Here is a 23,813-nt window from a genome sequence, read left to right as displayed (position 1 = left end):
CCATGTCCACTGGTGCACATGAGCCAAGGGCCACGGGGATGGCAGACTTCAATCCAATGAGGAATATGGGGCTCATAGATCAGCACCTCCCAGGAATGGATGGGCGGGCATCTATGCATGGGTTCCCAAGTACTAGGGCCATCTTCTCTGATCAAGGAGACTCCAATGAGGGGAGGGTCAGAGAAATGGATCCTCAAAAGTATCATTTACCCAGAGACCAGATGGTACGATTTAGTGGGGAGTCCATGAGAGTAGGCCCACTAAGGGCATCCTGAAAACCTCTTCCCAGCTAGGACAGTGGGGGGGTACTCAGCCAATCCTGGGAGCAAGGAAGAATCAGAAGACTCTTTTGAGCGCTACAAGACTCAAGAAACTAGGCTCCCACATTCTGCCAGCCATTCCCTAGCTCACAGAATCCGGGAGAGCCTAGAAGACCAGACAGGCACCTCTGGTAGCAGTGCCTCTGAGTCAGAGGATGAGTGGACCAGGCTCACCCAAACCAAGAAAGCCAACAAGGTCAAGAGGGCCTTCCTCAAGGATCCCCTAAAACAAATCAAAGCCATTAGGAGCGTCATCACACCCTATCATAAGAATGCGAAGTATTTGGTTTGGGAGCACCTTGTGCTATTTGAACAAATGATGGCCACTTTCCATTTGAAGGACAGCCAGAGCTGCATTCAATATATAAAGTGGACATTTTCTCCTGAGTACTCCAGCTTCTTTGCGGGGCTGGAGGATCAGAATCATTCCAGATGGTCCACCTATAGGGCAGCCATCTTGAAACACTTTTCTATTCACAGGAATCCTCAGGAGGCTCGCAAGTCAGCCTATAATTTGCAATGTGGGGAAGATCAGGCCCCACAAGAATTTGTGCAAGAGTTAAAACGTGCCTTTGCGCAGACCACTAGAAGGGTGCGCACTGACAGCAAAGAGTTTGTAAATACTTTCTTCCATGCTCTCCCTAAGTATATCATGACCCAGCTAGTGAGGGACTTTCATGACAAAAGATCACTAGACTGGGTAATTGAACAAGCCACACGCATTTATGAGGTGCAAAAGCCAGTGGAAAATAAAAATAATCCAAAAAGCCCCAAAACAACCAACACCCCTGTTGCTGCTAAAGTGGCAGAGGTGAAGGTTGCCCCCATTTTTGATTTAGAGATGGGGGGCCTAAAAACCTGCCCGCACAGAACCAAAACAACCCCAAACCCAGAAGGCCCTCGGGCCAATCACAAACAGGGAGCCAGGGATGTAATCCCACAAATGGGACCCGTAACTCCCCTGACTACATCAGCCCGTGTTACAAGGGCAATAGACCCATCCTGGGTTATGTGTGGACTCCTCCAGCCCAAGGGGGGGGGGAACCCAACCAGACAGCAGCTAACCCAGGGAATTTCCCTCCTCACTTCCCCAAGGAGTGCAGTAATCCCCCAAATACCGGACAGATTTTCTTCCCAAGGTACCCGCCAAACTTCAACCCCCAAAACAACCCATCCTTCTTTCCCCACTTTCATGAGCCTAGACAGCCAAATCCGGGTGAGGGGAGGTTAAGGGTGGAGGGGTACCCAAACTTTCCTAACCCGCGGTATTTTGGGAGAAGGGATAGCTATCCTTCCCGGGATCAGCCCAGGGGAGACATGAGGACCCCGTACCAGCCAGAGCGGGTGACCCAACTAGAGCGCCAGGTCAGAAACATGGCACAGGATGTGGGTCGCATGCTGAGGGCTCAACCGAACTCTCAGATGAGCATGGCAGCGCAGAATGCCTCAAATCCAGGAATTGGTGCTCCAGAGCAATGACGTGGGAAGAACCCCGACAACCCACGGGTTCCCAGGGAGGAGGCACAAGGGGGAGGGGGGTGCCTTGGAGGAAGCTTCCTTCCCCACTTGTACAAAGCCCCTGGAAACCCAGGAACTGGAACCAACATCTTCTGCCCCTGAAAGTCTACAACCCAAGGAGCAGAGAGGGGGTAGGAGAAATAAAGAGCCCAAAAAGCCCCATTTTGAGAAGGAGGTACAAATCTTCAAGTTTGAAGGAGAAGGGTCCTCGGAGGATCCTGGGAAAAGGATCTTCTCCTTCAGAGATGGGGGAACTCCTCCCAAAGAAAAATGGGTCCCAAAGGATCCAAATACAGACTGGGTAGATGTGGGGACTGAGTTAGCACCGCCCATCATCAATCCCCAGAATCATCAGCATCAAAATCCCCTGGTTCAAACCCATCCTGGCGACTGCCTCCAAAAAGGTGGGGGGCAGCCCAGAACCAGGGGAACCCAAAGCTTCCCCCATATCTAGCTGTCACCTTTTTCTTTCAGATTCCCAAGACTCCAAACAGACCCCTGCCCAAATCACCTTCCTGTCAGTGTCCAAAACCAAGAAACTAACCCACCAGTTGTCCAAAAAATGTACATTATTTTTGCCCCCTTGAGGAAAAAGAGGGAAGATTTTATGCCCCGGTCCAAATACAGGGACAATGTACAATTTTGGCACTGGTGGACACTGGATCCCAAGCTACCCTTCTGTCAAAAAGGGCCTTTGACCAACTGAATTCAGGAAGGTGGGATAAATACCAAATTCCTCTCACCCCTCTTCCTGGACAACTTCAGAACTTCGATGGGAAGGAAATTCCTGTCGAATGGACTGCGGTTTTGGACATTAAAATTGGGCAACACAAGGTGACAAACCCGGTCATGGTTGGGACTCCAGAGGGCACATCTTGTTTACTAGGGAATGACATCCTGCGTAGGTTGTCACCCCTCATAGATTGTGTAAACAAGGTCCTATGGACCCAGACTAACCATGTTCGTTTAAACGGCACATGCCACATGGTTGAACAAAAACCTGACCAAATAGAATTTCACTTCCAGGTGTATGCTCAAAATTTCCATAGGCAACCAGAGCATAGTCCATAATTGTTGGGTCATGCGATATGTTCCTGCTGCATTTTACTTGTGACATTCTCAATCACTTTGTCATTAGTTTGGACCTAATAAACTTCAAAGCCTGGTCCCGATTGGCGGGTAATCCCATGGACTTTGATGACCCAGAGAAAGCATTTAGATCAGCTCAACTGCTGCCTTAGGGCAGTTGAAATTCAGATTGGAGAAGAAGTTACCATCCCAGAAAGGACCCGACAATTCTCGCTGGAAGTGAAAGTTAAAAGAGGACAGAAACTGAAAAACCCTGACGCCTGTGTCCATCTGAATGCTCATTTCCAACAGCAAGGGTTGGGGGTAAAACCAACACCACTAGTCAACATAGAACATGACACCATTCCAATAGAGGTGGATAACAGCGACTTAAAGAGTATGACTCTAGCCGCAGGCAATATTATTGAAATGGCGGTTGATGACCGACATTTTTCCATAGATTTAGGTAATGGACTGTTAGGACCCATCCCCAAGGACTGTTTTGATAGTGATAGCAACGATGACGCAACACCAGACAGGATCTTCACCCGGCATGGGGGGAATTTCCTGATGTACACTTCCTGCCCTTATGGTAAGGAAGATGTGACCTGTGACTTCAGGAGGGATGAGGTAATTTTCCAGTTCCATGAGGGCTGCCTTCCCCATCTGAAGCCACCAGTCCAAATCAGCACTTTGACCAGGGACTTCTCCACCCAGCTGGAGGTGGCCGGTGAGATAGCAAAACAGGAAGTCTTTCCAGGCTTCAGGCAGATGGTTGAAGAGAGGGTCAACCTAGCTGATGCCTGTGAGACTCTGGAGCAAAAGCAAAAATTGAAACAAGTTTTCTTAGATTTTCACAATCTCTTTGTGGTGGACGCATATGACTGTGGTCGCACTGAATGAAACAAAATATGGAGGGAGTTTATAAGGCAGGAAGAAAAGAAGCTGCTAGATTGCAAGAAGCAGAACTGGAATCAGGCTGGCTGACAAAAGAGCAAGGTGAATGAACCCAAAGACAATGGAGAGACACAGGAGCAGACCTAACTGTGGGAGCGATAAGACACTGAATCGGGGGATGGCCAGCTTTAAATAGTGCACGAGTGGTTGTCAGGCAACCGAGATGCTGCAGGCCGGGAAAGCAGGCACGTGGCCCGAGCCTTGAAGGCCGCTCTGTCACGCAGGCATGACGCAGCATGGACCCCAGAAACATCCGGCAGGATGGCGGAACAATCACGGGACACTCCATCAATGCCGCCCATGACCGCAGGCATTGGAATGACCCCAGAAGATGTCGTACCCGCTCGCACTACTTGGGATAAAACCTCCAAGAACTGACAGGGACATTGTGCGGGTTGCGCGGGTGGCAGCCATAGCTGAGTGTAACACAGTTATTTATGATTTGATCGTAGATAGTGGTGCTTCCATTCAGATATAGGGCCAGAAAGGAGTGTTTCCAACCCTTGTTGTTCAATAAACACCCTTGAACCTTGCATCGTTTATGTCTGTCATCACTTGTGATACTATGCCTCCCTTACACAGTATAAATGCATTTTGCCACATGTTTACTTTCCAGAATTCTGATATTCAGAAATGTGTTTTTGAGTTAGTAGGGATAAAGAGATAAATTGTTTTTTATTCTTGATAAGTGTTCATTCAATACTGATACTTTCTCGAAATCTTTCAAAAATGTCCCCTGATGAAGAGAAACTATTCTCGAAACACGTTAGGCTATACCAATAAACATATGTTGTATTAAATTATCACTGTTTTACATTTGTGATCTAATTTCAATTTGAGAAACTGCTTTTGGTATTATATGAAACGCAAACTGATAAGTTGCATGAAATTCATGTGCACAAGAAATTGATTGATGTTTTGGCTGATTTTCTGTGATAGTGTGTGGGGGACGCAAGTTCCATTACTTTGGGAACCCTTTTTCTGCTTTGTTGTATTTTTGGAACTTTCCAGGCCATCTTAACAATGTGCCTCTAGTTAGATTAATCTTCGAGATCTGCTGAGGGTTTTTTATGCAAAGGTGTAACACGGGTGAATAAATGAGAAGGTAATGAATGGTTCAGTAGATCTCGAAGTTGTGCAGTGGCAGGTCCAGAGGCCGCTATCGCCTAAAGACTTGGGGAGATCAGCTACAATTGACTGGGGAGCCTGTAAATTTGTCAAGTTATGAGGTTGAAATGTCCTTCACTCTATAGAGGTATTCACTAGGGGTGGGGGATCAAAGGCACACAAAGAGGTTTTGAGCAATTTCCTCGGTAATTGTTAAAATATTGGTTTTAAAAAAGTTACATATATGGGAAGGTATTAATCTCATTATGTGATGCCTATGGAGTAAATCGCTCTCAAAATATTTTTTTCCGTAGAAGAGGACTACTCAATATGTTCTTGATAATAATGTCTCTTGCCATTCTGGATGGATTTTTTCTTGGATTTACTTACATCAAGTAAAATGGTAAAATGGTCTGACGACAAAAGCATTTGGAGGACATCCTGTCAGGGTTTCATCTGCACTACACATTAGGTCAAGTGCATGGGTCTTTTTGTGAATCTGTCCAGACGCTCATTGCAAAAGATACATATCTTCCAAGAGAGAGAGGAGAATGTTTTAAGTGTCTGTTCTCCTAATAATTGCCTAGTTCCTGGGGCAGCCCTGCAGTCTGGTTCCATAGCTCCCTCCGATCTACAGAAGAATAGCAAAGCATGGCAGTAATGTTTCTACGGGTAGTATTTCCTGGGGCTTTCTGGTCATGAACGGGCACCGACAAGCTTGCCTTTGGTGCGATTTTGGCATGTCTGATGCACAGTATTTGCATCTGGCGAAGAAGCGGTAGTCAAGAAACTACAGCTAGAAAATGTATGGCGCTTGATGACCTTAGTGGGGTGGACTAACAACAAAAGAGGATTCTTAAAGTATTCAATGGCAACCTTAAAAGACAGTGGGCCTCATTACGAGCATGGCAGTAGCCTTGCCTGTATGGTAGGCACGGCTACCGCCATGCTCGCATCCGGCACCGCCTCCCACGATTGGGCAAAAACCGGCCCATTACGAGATGAGTGGGCCGGTAATTGTCCATTCGCGGGAGGCGGTAATGCCGGGCTCCCGATCCCCATTCCGCCTCATAGGGCAGAATGGGAGTGGGAAGCATGGTTGCACCGGCACCATTGATAATGGTGCCGGTGTAATCACGAGTTCTGCTCGCGGGGGCCGCACAGCCTGCCAGGTAAGACCTGGTGGGCTTTCAGGTACTCGCGAGCAGACCTCGTAATGTGGTGGCCCAGTATGAACGGTGCCGGTGCCTTACCGGCACCGTTCATACCGTGGCCACCACTGTTATAATGAGGCCCAGTGTCGAAAAACAATTTTGGCACACAGTTTAAAAACACTTATTAAAATGTCAAGTCACTGAAATATAAAGTGCATGGTGCAGTCACTAAAATAGTGCAGCCGATTCAAACACAGTGCTTATAATGGAAACACAGTCCATAAACTGAAGCTTGGAGCATCTAAAACTGCATATAGCAATATTTTTACCAATCTTTACTTGTAGGTTTTGCACATTCACAACAGGGATAACATGAACCCCATTCATTGACCTTGACTCTCCTGAGACTGACCTCTGGGCACTTTCTGAACTCATGGTAATGATATTGATCTTGCCCAGGTCTATCTTCTGCAGTTCAATACCATCAATTCAGCTCTGATTGGGTGCACTGTTTTCAAGGCAGCACTTTGTATATGTTATGCCGAAGTCCATCAAGAACCAGATGACCTGCACTCTCACACTTAGCACAATGGGCAGATGCGAGCTGCTGTGACTGGCCTGTGGTTAGAAATACTGAATGAACTTGACCCTTAAATTGCACTTGAAGAAACAGACTCTTCTGGAGAATTGAGCAAAGGGCATGGCACACTGAAAATACAGACCAGAACATCCAGGCTGATCAAATAAATGATTGTAAAATACATTTTAATACTCTCAGGTGATACAAGCAATGTTGTGTGGTGAAGTCAAGGTGCTTTGGTAAAACTATAGGTTTTTTGAAAGAAAAATACCTAGAGTCCGTAGTAAAACCTTCTTTAAGCAACAGCTGTAATTTTCGAATTATAGCCAGTGCTTTGCTGATACTGGCTATAGTTTGAACATTTCAAGCATTTCATTTGACTACTAGATTTCCATGCACCAGTTGTGTCATCCTTAGTTATCAGTAACATTGATTACTTCAATGCTCTCTACTTGGCTCTTCCTAAACATCTTCTCCGTCACCTTCAGCTTTTGCAGAATGCGGCTGCCAAGGCTATTCTCCATCCGCCCGGGGATGACCATATGACTCCGTTGTTACGACAACTTCATTGGCTCCATGTTGAGCAACGCATTAGGTTTAAGACACTTTGTATCGTGCATAGGGCTATCTACAGGTTGGGTGCAGAATTTCTTCAGAGCAATTTGCTCTGTATATTCCTGCTTGGCGCCTTTGGTCTCAGGATTTTAGGACTTTACAAGCCCCTACGTTCAGGCTCACTGATATGGGGGGCTGTGCATTCTCGGTGGCTGCTGCTAAAGCTTGGAGCCAGCTTCCTGTTTTGTTACGCAGCACCGAGTCCCACATTGCATTTCATCGTGCCCTAAAGACTTTTCTGTTTTAATTCTGTGACCCTGATCCCTGCCTCTTGTTAGCGCCAGGATGACTTCGGGCTTATGTTGCGCTCTATAAATTCTGTTAAGATAAGATACTATGATTGGAAAGCTGGAAGTCAATTGGCCTTCACACAGGAATAAAACACCTTCATAAAGGACACCAACACATTATTTCAACCATCAGTGACGTGGCAAGAAAACTCATTGCATCGTTTTGAAGTATTTTTATTCACTTTTGTAGGCTAAAATAATTATATGTTTAGATCTGACAATCTTTATTTTTTTTATTAAAAGAAATAAAACACTGGTTTCATTTGTGATACAGAAAAGGCCTCATTAATCTCCCGAGTATTTTCTGTTGTTTTCCTCTTCTTTTCTTTGTTTTATTTAAGAGGCCCCAGTATTTCATATGAAGCGTCTGGATGTGAAAGAATGCATGCTAAAAACTACAAACAACCAATGTCTGTATTGCTTTTTATCAAGGACAATGAATACGTTTTAATATTTGTACCTGAAAAGCAAATGATCTCAAACACCCTGCAGCTAGTACGAGATATGTAAAATTGAAGCATAGAGAGAAAAACTCACATCTTTAGCACAATAAAGAATGGTTCAACGTTACTAGCACTCCTGGAGGTCACGCCTCTGCACTTTTTACTCCAGGCTTAGTTTATCGCCCCCCATTTCAACAAGCCCCAGGTAAAGAAGTCGGACATGCCTTTATCCTCGAACAAAAGCGAGTAAAATAGCCCAGGACACAAGAGCATATTAGCAATTTCATATTCAAAACAACTCCAGGCTGACGTCACACAAATGTACCAACTGCAATTTTAGCTCTCCACAACGATACGTGAATGTTTTTGCAACGGGACGTTTCTGTACACAAGTGTGTTTCTTCTTCGGACTTTGGTTACTGTTTCCATTTAGTGGGTGTCTTGTGCCACCAATTAGAATTGTAGTCTTGAAAGGTGAAGGCTCCTTATTAGAGAGAGAGGTGGTCAAATCAGGTGGCATTACACTCTGGGCTACCATACTGATCATCAATTATAAAAATACATTTCATTCACCAGCTTTTAAGAAAAAACGAAATTTTGTATAAAAAAAAGGCTGTGTGCAGCTCTGTTTCTTCAGTCCTTAACATATCCTCCCGCTCTTGGGTATTCTAAAGAGAGATTTTTTTTTTTGCAATGCTGCTATTACGTGTCATTTGTAATGGGTTTACCTGTCCATGGGCATGACTTCTCTCATTGTATTCTTTGCTAAATGTTGCAAAGCTTTATGGGAGAATCTAAAAACTCTATTACATTATTCAGTTTCCAGCTATGCCTGAACCGTTAATATACTTTTGGGGCTGCTGATAAAGAGCATTCATTCAGACTTTGTTGCAAGGCCCAGTTACAAAATGGCTGCCGGGAAAACCTTCCACTGAAGACACTGAAAATGATGACCTGTTGTTGATCAGCTTTATACTCTTACTAAATATCTTGTTGAATATGCATGCAGTTTCCATCACGTGTGCTCCCAAAGACATAGAGATTTCTCTGATATTACAAAATACAAAAATATTATCAGAACTTTCATTTACATTCCATTTACAATGAACATGTAAATAACTTACTTTATATATATTTATATATATGTATGTATACGCATTGCCTGATAAATTATTAGAGAACATAAGTACCAAGACAGAACACAAGCAGAGAAGTATTGTGTAGAATGGGGGCAGAGAAGGCAAAAACAGCTCGTCATAGTGTACAGCAGTAAATAAAATATAGGACAAATCCGATGGAGAGACTGGCAGGATTTTGGTTACAAAGAACAAAGGAGATAATACAGATTAAAGTGAAAAGTTGCTTTCAAAGTGAAATGTGCAAAAATATCCACCATGCCAACAATAATGACTATTTATAGAAGCCAATTCAGGACGTTGCCTTAATATCACAAATGTCTATTTTCAGGTCTTTTTGTTTTCTAAAAAGGTGCTTTCAAATGTAAAACAGTGCAAGTTTGTGATTTTACATTCTAGGACCAGGCCTGCACAATGCACTAAGAAATGACGCAGTTCTTACTCTTACGCCTTTTTCGGCTGTGCAGTTGTCCTCTACCGCCTAGTGAGGAAGACTTGGGTATGCCACTCACGCCACCACCACCTCCACTACTGCCACTACACTGTCCGTACTGGTGGATGAGGTCCTCACTGGTCACATATCGAAGGTGGGTGGGCTGTGGAATGGGTTCTCCAAGGAAATACCCCTCATTGTCAGATTCTGAAGAAGAGGAGCAAGTGGAGCACCAATCATACTCATTCAAATAGGGTCCCCATTTTTCATACAAGTGATTTTGTAAAGCAAGATCAGAAGCAGTCCTGGGATACCGACTATACATATCCCTCCTGGGGCCATGTTCCAAAGAGCCTCGGGCACCCCTTTGAAGCATGAACCGGTCATAGTCCTCCCTTGTTCGTAGGAATGGAACCTCCTGCACCCTGTTGCACTGCTCGCTAGCGAGGTGAAGGGCATTATCTGAACGTGAGCGCCTGGACTTCCTCGGCTTGTGTGGACGGTAGCGTGGGTCATTTTCACGAGTTTGAGCTCGTCTTTGTGTGCGATCACTCATGGGAGCATGTTTAGCAGCGTTCTGTGCACCGATATCAGTCACCGGCATACCGCCATCAAAATCAAAGCCCTGATGAAGCCTCCCGTGATGCGACAGCTCTCTGTACTTGGGAGGGTTGACACGTTGATTCAGATTTGGTTCCATATCTTGGTACTGTTGTGCAGAGAGGAGGCTGCGAACAGACTCGACACTCCTGAACTGCATTGATGAATTCAGAGTCCCCATGTTGCTCAATTTTTCGGAGACATTCATCCCCGAATCTTTACTTAGATCGGGCATTGAAAATCTGGAGAGATGCTCCTGACGCTTAGGACCACCATCTGCAGATATTCCTAAAAGATAAAAAAAAAGACAAGAGTCGAAATCACAATCTTATTCTCATAACAGATGTAATTCAGTGTGTAACACAGTTTTAAGCTTATGATGTCAGATGTTACAAAATACAAACATATTATCGGAACTTTAATTTACATTCCATTTACAATGAAAATGTAAATATATATTTATATATATGTGTGTGTACGCATTGCCTGATAAATGATTAGAGAACATTAACACCAAGACAGAACACAAGCAGAAGTATTGTGTAGAATGGGGGCAGAGGAGGCCACAAAAGCTGGTCATAGTGTACAGCAGTAAATAAAATATAGGACAAATCAGATGGGGACTAGCCGTATTTTGGTTACAAGGAACAAAGGAGAAAATAAAGATTACAGTGATAAGTTGCTTTTAAGCGCAATGTGCAAAATATTCACCATGCCAACAATAATGAAATAATGCGCCCCGAGCTGGGGGGGCATAAGAGGTTCAAGTAATGCCCTTGGGCCCATAGTTACAGGACAGAGCGAAGCAAGGGCCTTAACGCAGGCCCCGGGTCATTACCTGAATCAGTAATGCCCCCCAGCAATGGGCATATTGCTATTAATTCCTCGGCCCGTAAGACCAGGTACTGATAGTGTATTTTTTAAGTTGTGAGACGCTGCGCTGTCCAGCAACAGAAACAAAATTAAAATAAATGGCTACTACGGAATGGGGAGAGGAGACTTTACGTAGTCCCTTCTCGCTTTCCATGGTGGACATTGAAAAATTAAGAAAAAAGTAAACAAAGAAGATGGCCACCATGGAACAGGGAGAAGGGACTACAAGTAGTCCCTCCTCCCTTTCCATGGCAGCCAAGACGCGGCTGCGACCGGCCCGACAAATGTTTAGTTGGGCTGGTAACGACCTGGCGAGAGCCAATGAGCTTGCTTGTAACAAGCTCATTGTCCCTCGCCAGGTACTAATGAATATTTATAGAAGCCAATTCAGGACATTGCCTTAATATCACAAATGTCTATTCTCATGTCTTTTTCTTTTCTAAAAAGGTGCTTTCATATGTAAAACAGTGCAGGTTTGTGATTTTACATTCTAGGACCATGCCCCCGCAATTCACTATGCAGTTCTTACTCTTTCCTTTTTTCGGCTGTGCTGTTGTCCTCTACCACCTAGTGAGGAAGACTTGGGTATGCCACTCACGCCACCACCACCTCCACTACTGCCACTACACTGACTATACTGGTGGATGAGGTCCTGACTGGGTCGGTTTTCTCTTCACTGCCAGTAGAACGTCTGGAACCCTCATCATCACATAAAAGGACTATGCTGCCAATGAACCATGCCCTAATATGGATTGCCTTTATTAGAGGTCCTTCTCCACAATCCCCTCCTCTGTAAGCTCCACAAGTCTACCGCTTTAGACAAAGTGCCCTGAAATGGAGGTTAACATTCTAAAGAACTTATGGGGATCTGTTCAAATCATTAGAAAACACATAGACAAGTGTCACTGCTGCTCATGCATCATTAGTGGAAAGCCCCCAAGCTACTACCAAGATATGCATAGTGCTTTATAGAACCCTGAAATCATGCGTTGTCTTGAATAGCCCTTCATGCAGAATTCCACCCGATCCTACAGCTGCCATCACTACCCATCTTAATATTACTCATAGGGCCTCATTACGACCATGGCGGTAAGGGAACTTGGTGTTAATTACGCCACCGTAATTTACGGTGGCGCAATTAACGCCTTCCCCACTCCCATTATGCCCTATGGGGCAAAAATGGGAATGGGGAAGGGTAAATGGGGATTGGGGATTTACCGCCCCGCCAAGGTCGGAATGGGGCGGTAAATCCCCTTACCGCCATGGCGTTAACGTAGTTAGCACCATGGCGGTAAAGTCACGGCCCTGGCGGTAACTTACCGCCAGGGTCGTAATGAGGCCCATAGACCTTAATGAGGGGCGTCTTATAATTCCAACACCATGGGAATGCAATACACTCCAGAAGTTACCAAAACACATCTTTGGTTAAATACACAATTTCCTGCAACCAATCCCCTAAAAAAGCACATGAATTGCGAATACAGCCACCAGACCTGGGGCCAGATTACAGAAGCTTTGCACTGGTGCAAGTGCAGAGTTGCACTGTATTAGCACTAGGGCAAAGTTTGCCCTATTTTTAAAAACAGTGGCACACACTAGAAAACTACTGCACCATAACAAGGGCAGTTTGGCATATTAAAAGCAGCAGGGCACACACTGTCCTAGTGCAAAAAAGATACATTTCTACGTGCATCCCAACACCCCCTCTGTGCTGATCTCCGGCTCCCAGAATATTTCCTCATTTTTGTTATGCACCCTCTAAATGGGTAACTTCTCAGCATCAAGAACATGCATGCCACAATCCTTTGTAAAGTGATCGACCAACATTGAACATTGAAAATGCAAATTGGACAGCTGCATTTTAAAACGTACATAAATCAGATCGTCTTCATAAAACCTTTTTTTGTGCTCAATAAATGAATAAAAATGAAAAGAAATACCAATGTGGCGTGTCCTCTACCCACCCTTTTCAAGGTTACCAAATAAAAAGCATTGAAACATTTTTTTTAAACAAAGACTTAAGCTTAGAGCCATATGTTGGAATAAATCTGACGTTTTGTTGGCTTTTAATAACTCCCGCTCTTAGTGAAACAACCCGGCAAACAACAGACTTTCCAGGCCAAATTCACACATAATCACAAAAAGGGACAGTGCATTGCCTGTCTGTCGGGGATAGCTGGAGATGTGCGAACAGGGTAACAACATGGCACATCGGGGCCGACTTTCCTATCCACTCTTTAACCCATCTGCCAAGTTTCCACTCTCTGCTAACCTCAAACTGTCATCCTTCAAGCTCGCACAGCATTAAATGTGTTTCCAAATGGGCATTGTCTTCCTCATAATAAAAGGGTGTGCTCGCTCTCTCTCTAAAGAGATCGTGAATCCTTCTTCATACTCGCCTCTTTAAAAGAAACAAAAGAATTCTACTAGGCTTCCCTTTTCTGGAATAATCCATTAGACCATAAAATGGCATTACTCTTTTTACTGCATAGGCCTAGCATGACCGATTGCTTTTTGTGAGAGAATGCTGCTCCCTTGTACATAATCCCAAATAAGGTGGTGTGCGCAGAGTAAAGCCAGAGTAAAACGCCAGTGCCCTGCCTGCAGCCCTGCCCAGCGTTTGTTTATAGCTCTGAGAGATACCGCTCTGTGCGTTGCAGTTAACATCAACACAGGCTGCTACTACCCTTTAGAGAGGCGCATTTACGCGGGCTGCAGTGTTTAGTTCTGATTGACGTGCTTTACTGCTGAATAAAAGCTATGAGTCAGGACCCGCCATGCATGAAATGTACATTGGGAATACACTTCCGCTTGCCGGGCATGGAGCGCGACGAGGAACATGGCGGCGTAGCCACATGCGTGCGTCGGCATTCTCTAGCCATCGAGGAACCATTGAGATGTGCTCTGACGGCAGAGGTTCGTAGAAGACCACGCTCATCTCATCTCTTGGGTCTCCACACAGGAGGCGTAGCTTGGCGTTAAACGGAAAGATGAGATGTGCTGGAAGCGGCTCTCGTTCAGCGTTGCTTGACAGAAGCAGTCAATGTATCGAACGAGAGGCAATTATTTTTCTGCCAGTCATAAGTCATGGCGCCTGTTAAGAGCTTGGTGGGAGGCAAAATGTGCACACTTCAATCTCACATGTCAATGATCACATGTCATTGATAGAACAAGCTATGATTTGATCTGGTCGCACAAGTGAATGCCCTCTCTGCCCCCAAATAATGATCTCAACCACTTTTGGGGGAGCAGACCGTAGGCTGCTGACTGAAGGAGACACACAAGGGGTGCGGTGAGTAAATAAATGAGGGCTAAAGAACAGCATACACCTTTATGCCAGCCTTAACACCCATTTTACGCTGTAGGATATTTTCAAGGTTTACTGGGACAGAGCGCGAGCACAGAAAGGGAGTATTGTTTTCATCCCTCATTCCCCTCTGCGCTAAAAGCAGGCGGATTCGACAGGAATCCACTGTAAATGCCACCTGACATGCAAAAATGGCAGGGACAGCATTTCTATAGGATAAGATATATGTGACAAGTTATTTACAACACGCTTAATACCCAGAGGTTTCTAAGTGCAGACCCGGGGATCAAACCTGTGTTGCTCCGTGGTCGTCCTGCTTCCATGACGAGCACGTTGCCCCTGGCCTATCCTCCCGAGATACTATGACGTTTGCACTACGATGTGACAAAGGAGATTTTGCCTAATTGTATTCATATTTTCACATTGCAGTGAAAATGACAAAAATGGCATGGTGGTGCCCTATTTAAGACAGTCATGTGAATAAAGCAGACCCGTTTGACCATCAAATTCTAAATAATAGTGCATCAATTCTTATTTTGGTAATGGGAAAGCAAACCGCGCCTGGAGACCCCAATAGCAATGTGGGAAAAACATGAAACTGAGTTGAAATCAGGACTATTTCATAATTAAGAAGGATATTTTGAATACAATTTTACCCAAACTAATCAATAGATTTTTATGTCAAATTAAATCATGAATATTCTTTCTCAGGATGTTGTATATTAACCTTCCAGGCAGCTTTGTAAACATTTGTGAGGGAAAACAAGGGTGAGGGTGGTGCATTGGGTCATTTTATCAATACTTCCAAGGAACAGATAGAATTCCATTTTGAGCGTCTATGACTGGGTGATTGTGGCTTGGGTACTGTGGGCCGTAGACTACAATGGCATCTTTTCAGCTAAATATTGCAGACAGACATGGTGAGAAATTGTAAGACGGGGTACATTTTCTCACCAATTCAATAGAAATAGCCACCCTCTCAAATTAAAATGTGCATGTGTTGCCTGGTCACTGAAAATTCTACCCTTCTGTAAAAGAAGGGAAAAAACAACAAATAACTGGTTGAAGTTTCCATTAGTTCTAACACTATCTTCTCAACTATTACTAATCATGATTCAGATTTGTACCACTAAGGATGTCACTGATGCTATGGCGTTTCTGGAGAGATGGATATGGGGCCCACTACTTTTCCTAACTGCCCTGGTCGATTCCCCCTGCGCCCCTGCATCTTCTGAAACAGTAAGTATCATGGGTTCGTAACATGTCATATCGGACAGCGGTATAGTCAACACTGCCTGTTCAATACAAAAAGAAATTATATTTCTTTTATAATGCGTTTCATGCAGGGCTGCATATCCAACCTTTGCTGTTCAGCACTGTTTTGTTTCCAGGACAAGTGTGTTTCCCCTGAGCTATCATCCCGGACCTATATGGAATGCAATGATTGAAGACTGTTTACAGACTAGCCTATGGAGATTTATTCCAGGGGGACAAATCATTATCTTTAGGATTTAACGTTCACGCCATTGATGGGACACACGCCTGATGGGTAGTATACAGTGCCAGTAAAAAGAACTCAGCAAAAATAAAGAATACAAAAAGTAAAGACATAGAGGCTATTGAAAATAATTAAGTGCAACATGAAACAATTAAAATAACTCAACTTTAATATATCATTAAAAAAGTGAAATAAATATAAACAAAACAAATAGTCTTCTAGCCAGGAGCAGTTTGATTTGCAGCCAGTAAAGAGGAAGAGAAAGGGTTGGAAGAATGTAGCGGTACAGGGGATTTCTCATGTTTTAAAGTATATCTTCAAAGATAGAAACGGGTATGTGCAAAAGATGGGGTGTTGAGTTAGGTGAGAGGTACGTAGTGCCAACCACATCTATAGGTGCTGCCGCACATAATTTAATCAATCTCTGAGTCTGGTCCATTGCCGCATAGACTCCTTATTTAGCCATTTTTTCACTGTGACTCTTTCTAGTATACATCTCACATTCCTTGTATAGGGAATACATCCCAACTCTCTATCTCTTCTTCTCTGTTTGTGCAGTCATTTAAATAGCACATAGCCCAAAGCGCTGGACAGATTTGCATCAAATTTGTTTTGGGATGCAGATGACCAATTTGTTAGTTTATGCAAGTCCAACAGATTTTTTTTTAAATGTGGTCCAGAGTGCCATACACCTGCCAATGGCATTTTTATATAGCTCCCATAATGCATTGCTTGTAGCTGAGGCAGACATTTTCAAAAGCAATACTCCAGCACCTGCTTGTATTTTCACGAAAATTTGCTTTGGAAAAGAAAAAGCCATGTGGAAAAAGGAAATGTTTCTGACAATATATGTTATTTTTTACATTACAGGTAAGTGGTGGACTGAAGGAGAAGTGACAGGCAGCTGTGTATTTCATAAAGCAGCTAAAACTACAGTTGTAATAACATGTTCTGCTGAAGTTATACTATACTTATGAGGCAGTGTCTCATTAAAGAATCCATTTCACATCAGAAGGCAACATAATCTCATAGTTTTCATATGCATTAGTAAAGAAGCCAGTGCAATGTAGGGATTAGCCTGCCCTTTGAAGTTCAGTACAGTTCTCTTGCTTATAACATTCTATCAATTGATATAAACTACAGTGGACATATGCCTAGCTATCATACTACTTGCAGAGCAATGCACTGGGTGATGTGGGACTCTACGATAACATAAGACAAATTGCAGTGGTTCCATGTCACCAACAGCACACAAGAGCATTTTACCTTTCCATGATGCACGTGTCCACAACATATGGCAGCATTGCACTGTTAGCCACGTTCATGAGGCTGGACCACAATCTGTCTCTACCAGCAATGGCCACTGTAAATCACTTCATGAAGCTCCAGCTCCATTCTATCTATACTATTAATAGTCACTGTAAATCACTGTCACAAAGCTGCTGCCACAATCTGTCAGTGCCAGTAATGGTCAGGGCAAATCACTTGAATGAAGGTGTGCCACAATCTGTGAAAGTTCTGGTGAGTGTTAATCACTTGCATGATGCTAGGGTCACAACCTATGCAATTAGTGATCATTCTAAGCCATTTCAAGAGCTGCAGCCATAACCAATGTCAGAAATGCACAGTTTTTCACTTCCTGAAGCCGTGGCTATGATCTATGGCAGCAATCAATCGTAAATGATTTCAATGAAGCTGCAACTACAGCCTATGCCAATAATGGTCACTGTAAATCACTTCCTGGAGGCGTAGCCATGATCTATATCAGTAATGGTCACTGTAACTTAGTTCCATGAAACTAAGCCCACACTAGAACAGCAGCAGTCATGGGTACAAATATGCCGCACGTCCTCAATTGACGTTGAGATGCCCAGTTTAATGTAACAAAACCAATATAATTAAGCAGGTGATGGAAGCTATGCCGCCCCCTTAACCGCGAGCCACCCATTTCACAGCCCTTTACAGCACACTGATGACATCACTGAGAATTTCACATATGATCTCACTTATGTCATCACTTATGTAATCCTCATTGGCATCGTTGGAAAGTAGAACATGCTGGTGACATTACACATGACATCACTTATGGCGTAACACATGGCCCCACTAACGTCATCATCAATAAAATCACTGGAAAAATGGAGCAGACTATTAACATTAGGCTGCCTCACTGACTATATATATATACACATATTAATAACTTGATAAACATGTTTGTAAGAACTCTCAATGTTTAATTCTAGGGACTGAAAGCATATGCTGATTCATTATTTTTCAGGATGCCACAGAGCTTTGTTGAATGGGGAAAGAAATGAGAAGCTCCCACTTGCACGCTCATGTTAAAGGGTGCCAGGCTCGAGGAAACGGTCCCACTCTCTGGGGAACACTGATGCAGGTGATTCTATCACAGGATGTTCACCCTAGCAGATGTGGAGATGCACTCAGCATATGTGTTAAGAGTGACCAAGTGGTAGGTGTTCCTTCAGGGTGTGGCTCATTTATTTGTACATATTGTAGAGTGCCTGCAAGCATTCTGTGTAGGCTACAAGGTTAAATTGCCCCATGCTCGCCTAGACGTCAGGAGTAGGATGCACTACAGATCATTCTGATGGTGCAGACTTTCTCATGCTTCCTAGGGACCACCCCATCCAGTCTATAAGACTGTGCTGGGGATCGACCTCTGACTGTCACTGTAGGTGAAATATCTGTAAAGCTTTCCATGTAGGGTGACCAGACGTCCTGGTTTTCCCAGGACAGTGTGGGGAAATCACCCTCCATCTCGGGGTCCCAGAAGTTTTTTGATTTTATAAACCCCGCCCTGGTTTTGATGCAACCTGATTTCAAAATCCCAAAATCGGATCCCAGCACAACTCTTCCTGCACGAATGGGGGCGTGAAATGCTTTTAATGCCCACATTTCCTCCCCCTTCGCCTGCCATGCACTCTCCTCCAATGAGATGAGTGTGCCTGTGAGCAGCCCCCCTCCCCAACCCCCCAACACTCCCGCCGGCAACAGGCCAGCGACATACAAGTACAACTAAAGTTGTATTTGTATTTATTTTAGTCCTACCTCTATTTCTATGACCTCTCCTGTTTTTTAAAAAGAAAATCTGGTCACCTCTCCATGCCATCTTTGCACTCGCCCCTCCAGAGTTAGATCCACATTTAGACCAAATCTTGAATGGCCTACATGTGGTGCCAACAGTAGGTGACTTGACAAATTCATTTGTCAAAATTTAAACATGCTCCAAGTAAACAGGGTTTCTCTCATTTGCATGGGGAATGCTCATAGACACACACGGAACGCTTAAGCCACCAAAGGATCTCAGCTGACTTATTCCATTTACAGATATGGCACATTTTGTAATAACAATGGGTAAAACTTCTTAAAAAGAGCAACCATAGAACACAGACACAGTCTAATTTAACCATCTGCATGTACTATGCACACTTTGTAGTAAAAGGTCACAATGTAAACACTACATTATACACCTCAGATTTTCAGCGGTGATGAGGATAAGGAATTTGGGATTCCTATACTGTACTTTCATGGGTATACGGTACACTAAAATGCGTGTACGGCCTAGAACATGGGCAAAGCCAGAGGCATGGAATCTCTTCCACCGCAAATCATGAGGCTTTAAAAAAAAGCTCAACAGATGTTTGCACAAAGCAGCAGCTATGTAGGGAAACATACCGCCAGCACAAAAACAGAGCGACATACCTTTGAAGGAGTTTATCTGAATTTGGCTCCCCCTGTGTTATGATAGCACTGCCTCTGAGAGATGGCCAGACACGCGGTCTACATACTGTAACACTAGCACCAATACTGGCCAACTGAAAGGGATAACTTACAGATGCAGATTTCTGCTGATGTCAACGTTTTCGTTAATCATCAACACATGTGGCAGGGCAAAAATATATATATATATCTACTTATGTAGATGAGGACCAGCAGGAGTTCTCCGGAGGAGGGATGCTAAGAAGTGTGTGCTTGACATCTCTTAAATACCAGCTAAAGGGATGTGTTGTTATTGAAGGTGGGATATGCACGCTGTAGTTAAGAACACTGCACATTGCAAGGTCAGATTCAGCCAGTGTTTATTCCACTTCAGCAAGCAGCCAATAAGTATCTTCCACAGGTAGGTACACGCCCATTGCAGTAAAGATGCACAGAGACCCACACCAGAGCATCCACACCTCAAAATGTTATCCTTCAACTGCATTTCCTGGAACACTGATCAATCGTGCATGTACATACATTCTTCAACACTTCACCATTCAAGACTCAAGACTCCAGGCTCCTACACTTCTCCCCATGCAAAACACCAAGACATCACACAAATAACAGGTCATGCGAACAAACAAATGGATCATAATGCACACCATTCTACACACAGCAGGTCATTCGAACTACTTATGGATACACACAGACACAAACCATGCTACACTACCACACTTTTCCACCTGCAAAGCAGCTCTTTCACCTCAAATAGCAGAACAACTGGATCGCACACACACACAACCATGATATGCCACACACACCCCTGCACACCAACATCGCCCACATGTACATCTTGACTGTAACCACTCACACACACTCGCTACACTTAACAAACGCACACCTGTTTACGGTGCAGGCTTAAAATCACAGTAAAAAGTGACACCTGCTGCTTTATGGACGGGTAGGACCCAATGCAGGGCCTCCAATAGAGCAAACAGCAGGTACTTCAAAAATATGAATGGCATTGTAATACTTTATTTATAATGCACTTAACACCCAGAGGCTTCTAAGCACGGACTCAGGGATCGAACCTCTGTTGCTCTGCCTCATCTTGCTTCCAAGACATGCATGTTGCCCCTGAGCTATCCTCCCAAGACTGGCATGAGATAGCATCTGATGCAAAACCTCCTGGGACAGCTGCACTCTGATGAATTGGCTAGTCAACATGCAGGGTCTCCAAAGGAGAACAGCAACGTACACAAGGAATGACAACAGCATACAATATTAGCTACAAATGCAGGTTAGATGTGCCAGGGGAATTCACTCACTGGCAGCCAACAACTCATTCGACCTTGATAAAGGTAGTAGACACCTGGGATGAGCAGATGTTAAGGATGTCAGCACTAAGAATACATAACATGAACGTTTGGGCCAAAACATGCCAACACAAGGCTAATATGCACACGTGGGCTTGTACAGAATTAAGATGATAACCTTTGGGACCAAAACAAGTCGTCACCACTGCAGTACACCCATGTCCGCCAGTATAAAATTCCAAAATAAACTTTGTGGTACCTTACAACAACAACACTCTTGCTTACCTTATAAACATTAACAGCAGTTCAATAACATAACCCAAGATATGACGTTACATCTCTGGCAAGCACAGCATCTGTGCTACTCCCAGCCACAGATACCTCATGAAGCACTACTCATCAAACAGAAACTCAGGTCTGACATTGACACTACGACACACACACCGTCTGTGCTACACTCAGACACAGATACCTCATAAAAGACTACTCAGTGAACTTAACAATAGATGCACTCAGGCACGCACTCACACTCGATAAACAGTCCACATTATCACCCCAGCACAACCACCATCACATGCATCCAAACCATACAGAACAGAAATGGGTACAGGGAATTCGTAACAGCTCAATGCTCTACAAGTCTACCCTACAAGGACTTACCATTTCTACAACTAGACCTTAAAGTGGATAACTGCTGAGAAGTCATACACTTACTATACTATGTACACAAAAAATGTTGTGATTGATGAAAACATATCAACTGAACCGCACATAACACATCCCAAATTAAGAAGCCCCAGAATACGAAGTAACACATTTAGGTCCTGATTCACAGAGCGTTTTCCTATGGGATTGTGCCATCAGGCTCTCAGTAATTAGCCTTCACTAAAGGGAAAGACAACGTTTCCTAAACTCATACTTACGAATACTACCACCAGTTGCAAGCTAAACATAAACTACTGCAGAGTCAGCTGAAATACTGATATGGATATAAAACACGTGGCTTATTAAAAATAAGCCACCCATTAGTGCTTGTTTGCACAGTGCAAATCCAGCTCTAACCCCAGTGATAGGAAGCTGGGATCAAATTCTCAGAGAGCAGATTTGATTGTGTTTGGCTCCCTCCTCAGTTCAGTTCCCCAAATCAGGCATCTTCCCAGAACCATGGCCTCAACATCACGAGGGAGCATCAAAATATGGCTGGAATTTCCAAAACAGAAGTGAGGATCAGGACTTAATTAGTGATGTCCATGTTGGATATGTTATTGATTGAGTTAATTCACCCACACACAAGTGTCTGCTTGTCCTGGATATTTCCACTAACATCAAGCGAGACACCAATATCGTTACTTACCAATTTTAGGCTGAGGGAATGTTGGTCCCTCAAACAACATTAGAACAACTACTCAAACAATGTACCCTTTATAGATTTTAGGCTCACTAGAAACATAACCAATAAGAACGTTTCTTGCAACTTCTGTGAACCAGTATTACCAGATGATAAAGTATCCTGCCCTAAGGTCATCCGTATGCTGCTACACTATAAACCTTAAAGAACTCGTAACACACTGGCAATCACTAAGAAACTAAGAACACGCTGGCTAATACATGTTTTCATAGGGATTGTGCCTTCTGAAAAAAGTGAGCAGGATGTTAGAGAGAAAATGACATACATCTGCCTTAGACAAGCAAATACCATGCACACCGATATCAAAATGTGACCACGCAACGTAAAAAAAGGAATACCACAGCATATACACTTTCTCTGAAACCAACAGAACATTCAAATTGAAAAAATCTAACCACACTGACCGAATCAGATTATGACATTTCCCATCCTGCCTACCCAACAATCTAGAGTCTCACTTAACTGTAAAGAACCACAATGCTAAACTCACCACCAACGTCCCCAGTGACTGATTCCTTCAAATACATGGCTGCTCCCATTAGCTTCACAGCTTTTACTCCCACCACAGAGGTCAACATATTGACTATTATGAGGATCATTAAGACTTCCAAGCCTCGAAACCTATCGTGCCCAGACCCCATCGATAAACACTTTATTTTGTTCATAGATCATCCATGTCTTTTAAATTAAGCAATACAGTTTAAACATTACACAATATAATTGATGATTATTAAAATAGGACAGCCTAACTGGTTAAAACAAACTCAAAACACTAGACACTTTAAAAAACACACACAGAAAACACACAGAGATAAATAAGAAAATATATTGCTTCAAGTATTACAAATTCTTAATCTTAATATTCATTAACAATCTAAATTTACATGAAAATCAGACAGCAAGAATAAGAAGCAAGAACATCACGCAAATCCAATTTCTCACATGGAATGTAGTGGACATACCTGCCTTCAGACTCTCTTGGGTTTAAGGCCCTTAACAGATTAATCTGAAAAACCCATGCACAGCCTTCAGCATCAAGGGAAGTATCTAACGTATGGCCCTGTGTGCAGACACCTGGTAAGAATCATTGTTCGAAAAGGACAGTGCTATAGAGTATTGCAAGGTTTTCCACAACTGCCAATCCAGCTTCAGAACAGGAGCACTGAAACCAGCTGAAGTGATGGGCCTAATTCATAGAACTTTACACTTTGCACCGCTCTGTGAATCAGGCTGTTTGTTGGCAGTGCAAAGTACCTTTGCACCAGTGGAAAGTCACATTGCACCATGCTACAAGTTCAATGAATTAGGGCCTTTATCGGTGCGCAATATAAATACCTTTAACATAACTAATAATGTAGTATGTAACATGCTCCTGTGTGCTTTCAGACAGATAATAAAAGACACTATGAAAGCCTTCTTTAATATATCCCCAGTAACTTAAAGTGGTAGTATTCTAATGGTCGTGGC

At 43.6% G+C, this 23,813-nt stretch overlaps 1 protein-coding gene across 4 annotated transcripts in view; it reads right to left on the bottom strand.

Annotated features, from left to right (window-relative positions):
• Positions 1 to 7,767: 7,767 nt before the first annotated feature.
• Positions 7,768 to 23,813, bottom strand: part of PRICKLE2 (prickle planar cell polarity protein 2) — a 1,392,985-nt gene continuing 1,376,939 nt past the window's right edge. For all 4 annotated transcript variants that reach the window (XM_069643708.1, XM_069643709.1, XM_069643711.1 and 1 more), the window contains one exon: positions 7,768 to 10,509. In XM_069643708.1, coding sequence (XP_069499809.1) covers positions 9,608 to 10,509 — 902 coding nt within the window. In that variant the 3' untranslated portion in view covers positions 7,768 to 9,607. The remainder of the gene's footprint in view (positions 10,510 to 23,813) is intronic.

The sequence above is a fragment of the Ambystoma mexicanum genome, chromosome 2p, assembly GCF_040938575.1.
Source record: "Ambystoma mexicanum isolate Mex_15411 chromosome 2p, UKY_AmexF1_1, whole genome shotgun sequence".
NCBI lineage: Eukaryota > Metazoa > Chordata > Amphibia > Caudata > Ambystomatidae > Ambystoma > Ambystoma mexicanum.
This window is presented reverse-complemented; position numbering and strand designations above follow the sequence as displayed.